The sequence below is a fragment of the Antrostomus carolinensis genome, unplaced genomic scaffold (assembly GCF_000700745.2).
Source record: "Antrostomus carolinensis isolate BGI_N321 unplaced genomic scaffold, ASM70074v2 scaffold10732, whole genome shotgun sequence".
NCBI classification, from domain to species: domain Eukaryota; kingdom Metazoa; phylum Chordata; class Aves; order Caprimulgiformes; family Caprimulgidae; genus Antrostomus; species Antrostomus carolinensis.
In genome coordinates this window covers 1-3,944 of record NW_010297575.1, presented here as the reverse complement: position 1 = coordinate 3,944, position 3,944 = coordinate 1, and the positions used below count along the sequence as shown (strand labels likewise).

Sequence of the window (3,944 nt, the reverse complement as noted above, 5' to 3'; positions counted from 1 at the left end):
AGTCAATTTTAACCTTAACTTCAGCCGTTTTGGCAACTGTCAATTAAGACATCTACTCACACCTTACTATTCTTACACAAGCTATTACTTCTCAAAAGGACCTCTGGAATCCTGGGCTGAGCTGCAGACAGAAAGACAGGACATGCCACTGGCACTCCTCACTAGGAGTGAGGATTAGATTGCATTAGATTCTCTCCCTAGGATATCTCTATCTTGCAAAGCTAAAGCTAGTTTAGTCAAACCACCACCCATCAGAAGGATTTCTGCAGGAGCCCAGCCTGGCCTGAGACATTTGTATGACTTATTGACAACACACTGATTCAGAGTGCAGGTCTTTCTCCTCAGCAGCGTGTTGTTGGGTATCTCTGCTTCAGTCTCACTCTGCAGGCTTTGATCAGAGCCTCACCCATTCCAACAGCTCATCTGCTGCACATCGTAGTGCTCAGAGGGGAACATGTTTGGCAATTAAATCAGAATTCAGTCCTCTCACCACTAAAAGCATGCCACAGAACCTTCCCTTCCCACCAAACCCCAAACCACTAACTTGCAAATGGCCAACAACAGCTTTTATTCTTGATTGGCTTTTGGGTCTCTTGGGTTTCCTCTGACAGTTGAGCCAACACAACCGCTTCATGTCTGCAAATAAAGTTCTTACTGGTAGTCAGAGCCATGATTTCCAACTCTTTGGCATTTAAAAAATTAGTAAGGACAAGCAGGATGTCCCTCCCACACTAATCTGTCCTTCAAGGGAAGAATAAAGAGCAATCTTCAGATGGACACTGTCAAGCTGGCCAATTCCTTGTTGCTAAGTTGCTGCTCAGCCATCTGCAGGGGACAGGGATGCATCTGAGTAGTGATTGTAGTCACGGTTGGAGTCCCAGATTTCTATCCACCTAAGAAAGAAGGAACAGTTAGAGCCTACAAAGGCACACTGGGACACCGCTGAATGAAGTGAGCTTTAAAGTTTCAAAGGAACAGAACAAAATGACCCTGGCAGGTGCTGTTTCACTTCTACCACAAATCACAACACATTCTCTCTCCCATAACCAGGGGATTCATTTTCTATCACGACACAACTTTTGCTTTAATTAGTAGAGAAACAACAGGAAGAGAGACTAAGTGAGTTTCATCTCTTCCATAAAGGAGGACTTCCAAATTCAACTCCAGATTTTGGATTCCACTCTGAGGGTGGAATGACACTTTGAAGCACTTAGAATGCTGGCAGCTACATTACTCAGGCTGTAGGTTTATCACTAGGATTCAGGTGCTGGAAGAAATGGACCTGCACCTCTGGGGCTCTAAATACCTTGAAAATATGCCTTAAAAACTGTGAGCCTCTATCCTAAGTAGAATAAATAGTATTTTTCATAATACACATCACAGGTCCTATGGCAAAGTTTAGAAATTTGAAGTAAATTACCCAATAATAGCTGCTGGAATAAGAAGAATTATAGCTCCGAAGAGAAATGGGAATCCCCTCATGAAGTGCAAGCTGGCAGGGTAGAGAGAGTTGAACACTCCTGTAGCCACAAGTGAACACAACCCTTCCACACAGGCAACAGAAGCAAAGAGAGCACCTGGAAATGATATAGAAGAGGTTAATGGTGAGACAGCTTTGCCTGCAAACATCTTTAACACATCACCTTCAGTGGGACTCTGTGAGACTTTCTAAGGGTTTGCACTTCCCATCAGAAAACTGGTGTTTGATTATCAAGTGTGGTAAGCAAGAGCTGGGCACAGAGATCAGGCACACTGTGCTGGCCTGGCAGGCCAAACCTGTCAAACTCAGCTCCTCTGTAGCCAGGACCAGCTCACCAACCTCCGTATTTCCTATCACCTGAGCTGACCAGGGATATTATATATCAGCTGGATTGTAAATGCTTTAGACAGGGCTATATAGATCTGTTTACTGCCGAGCATATCTTATCGCTTGTTAAACATTAAGTACAGCAGAAGACTGCACTTTATAGATTTAGTATCATAAATCTGGTACCAAGTGTGCGCTACCTTCATTCTAATATAGGAAACACAAATTGTGCAAAGTCACCTTTTGATCTTTCCCACCTCAATTCCCTCCTCCCCTCCGTCTGCACACAGAGAGAGGCATTCCTACACAGAGCTTACCAGCAAGTGCAACCTCTCCAAAGAAATTACTGGAAGAAAGGCAAATATGCTCCTCCTACGGGTTATCCATGATCTTTCACCATGGTCAATGATATAACCCTCCAACAACACTGGGTTTCTTCCCACTGTTATTGATCTACAGAAAAGACTCATGGTCAGGGAAATCACTATTTTCTGCTTATTATATAATCCATTTTAACTCTTGCTCCTTGTAGGTGTTTGGGAAATGAACAGATGGATGAATGAACTACTCCTGAGCTTGAATGCAATAATTATCTTGAAATTGTAGCAAGTCTAAATGGATGAATGACAATTCTTCTGAAAAAATAAAATGTGACCCTGGGCCCAAGGGTGCATGCAGGGGCACAGGAGTCCAAAGGAGCCAGGGAAGTCCTAACCTCCCAAAGCAGTTTGGTGTCGATGTTCTAAGAAGAAAGTGTGTTTCAGGACCTGGTTGAAGCACACGGGCTAACTCCTTACCCTGTTCCGTCTCACTGACCAGCTTGGAGAGCTTGGCTCTGATGACTGGAGTGGCTGCCATGGAAAGGAACAGGATCCCATAACCTGTGAGTGAAATAGAGCACATTAGGGAAAGCTCAGCTGAAAAATAAAGTCTCCAAAGTCAATCCCAGATATCTGTAGCTCCAGGCAGTTTCTCCCTGCTATATTTAGACCAAATTTACCCTCCTGCATCTCATAATGCACTTTAGTCTGTGTCTGCAGTGTAATACAGCTTCTGGGAAACCTCATATTCTACGAACTATATGGCTGCAGATTGAACTTCAGTGTTTGGTCAGCTCTGCTGTTAGCAAGCCACTGTTTCATTGGTACACAGGCTGAAGCGGAGGCAGAACTTCCCCCACGTGCTTGAACTCCCAGAAGCACACTGCCCTCCTGCATGTATTAGCATCTCTAAGCTAAGAGCCTGAGACATGAGGATTTAAGAATTGAGCATCACCTGTAAACATCAGTGGTGTTGTAGTAGCAAGAGAAATCACAACCAGTCCAGAAATATTTGAGATTAATCCTATCTCTGCCACCCAGGTGTCTTCAAGGCAGAGCTGCAGCAGCCGCAGCCCTCCCAGGCTGCTCAGGTAAGTCAGGTAACTGGCGGCTGAGCCGTACCCAATGAGGACAGCGGCCCAGCAGAGAGGGGACCCAAGCTCGTACAACACAAAGAGGTCCTTGGTTCCAAAATGTACAGTGACAAGGAGAAAGAAAGCCAGGGAGTAAAGAGCGAGCTTCCGCCTAGAGCTCAGGTGTTCTGGGGCCGTGTACAGCCTGTAGACAGCTTTATAATGACTGAGTGTGAACAGCTTGGCTGGCTTCGGCTGCTTCACCGATTCCTGAAGACAGAAAGCAGCATAAAGAGCAGCAGCGAGACTGGCAGCAAGCACGAGCCAAAAGGGGTTGATGTAGCCCTGTGCCTTGCGCTCGATGCTGGCCAGCATGCCCGCGACGCCAAGGCACGCCTCGAGGATGGCGACACGAAATGTACGTGTGTGTTTGTCGCTGGTGTCGGCCACGTAGGCGAAGCAGCTGGCCAGGATCAGGTTGTAGTCTCCCATGAGGCCGCTCAGAACACGTCCGAGGAGAAAATAGGCGACGTGCAGCTGCAGGTACATGACGAGAAGATAGATGGCTGCTTGCAGAGCCATACCCACTGCTGGCAGGATGAGCGTCGGACGGCGACCTACGCTGTCGCTCCATGGTCCAAAGAGAGTCACAGAGAAGAGACCAACGAAGAAACCTCCCAGGTTGATATAGAGGTTCCAGTGGGAGACCAACGCTTCTACCTCCTGCAAGAGAAACAAGCACAT

At 46.5% G+C, this 3,944-nt stretch overlaps 1 protein-coding gene across 1 annotated transcript; it reads right to left on the bottom strand.

The window, feature by feature from the left end:
- Positions 1 to 817: 817 nt before the first annotated feature.
- SLC46A1 (solute carrier family 46 member 1) lies at positions 818 to 3,926 on the bottom strand (the record flags this gene model as incomplete). The annotated part of the gene is made up of 4 exons (XM_010162179.2): positions 818 to 893; positions 1,421 to 1,577; positions 2,605 to 2,688; positions 3,083 to 3,926. Coding segments are annotated over 4 exons (1,161 nt in total), but the record flags the coding sequence as incomplete, so codon positions are not given.
- Positions 3,927 to 3,944: the final 18 nt, after the last annotated feature.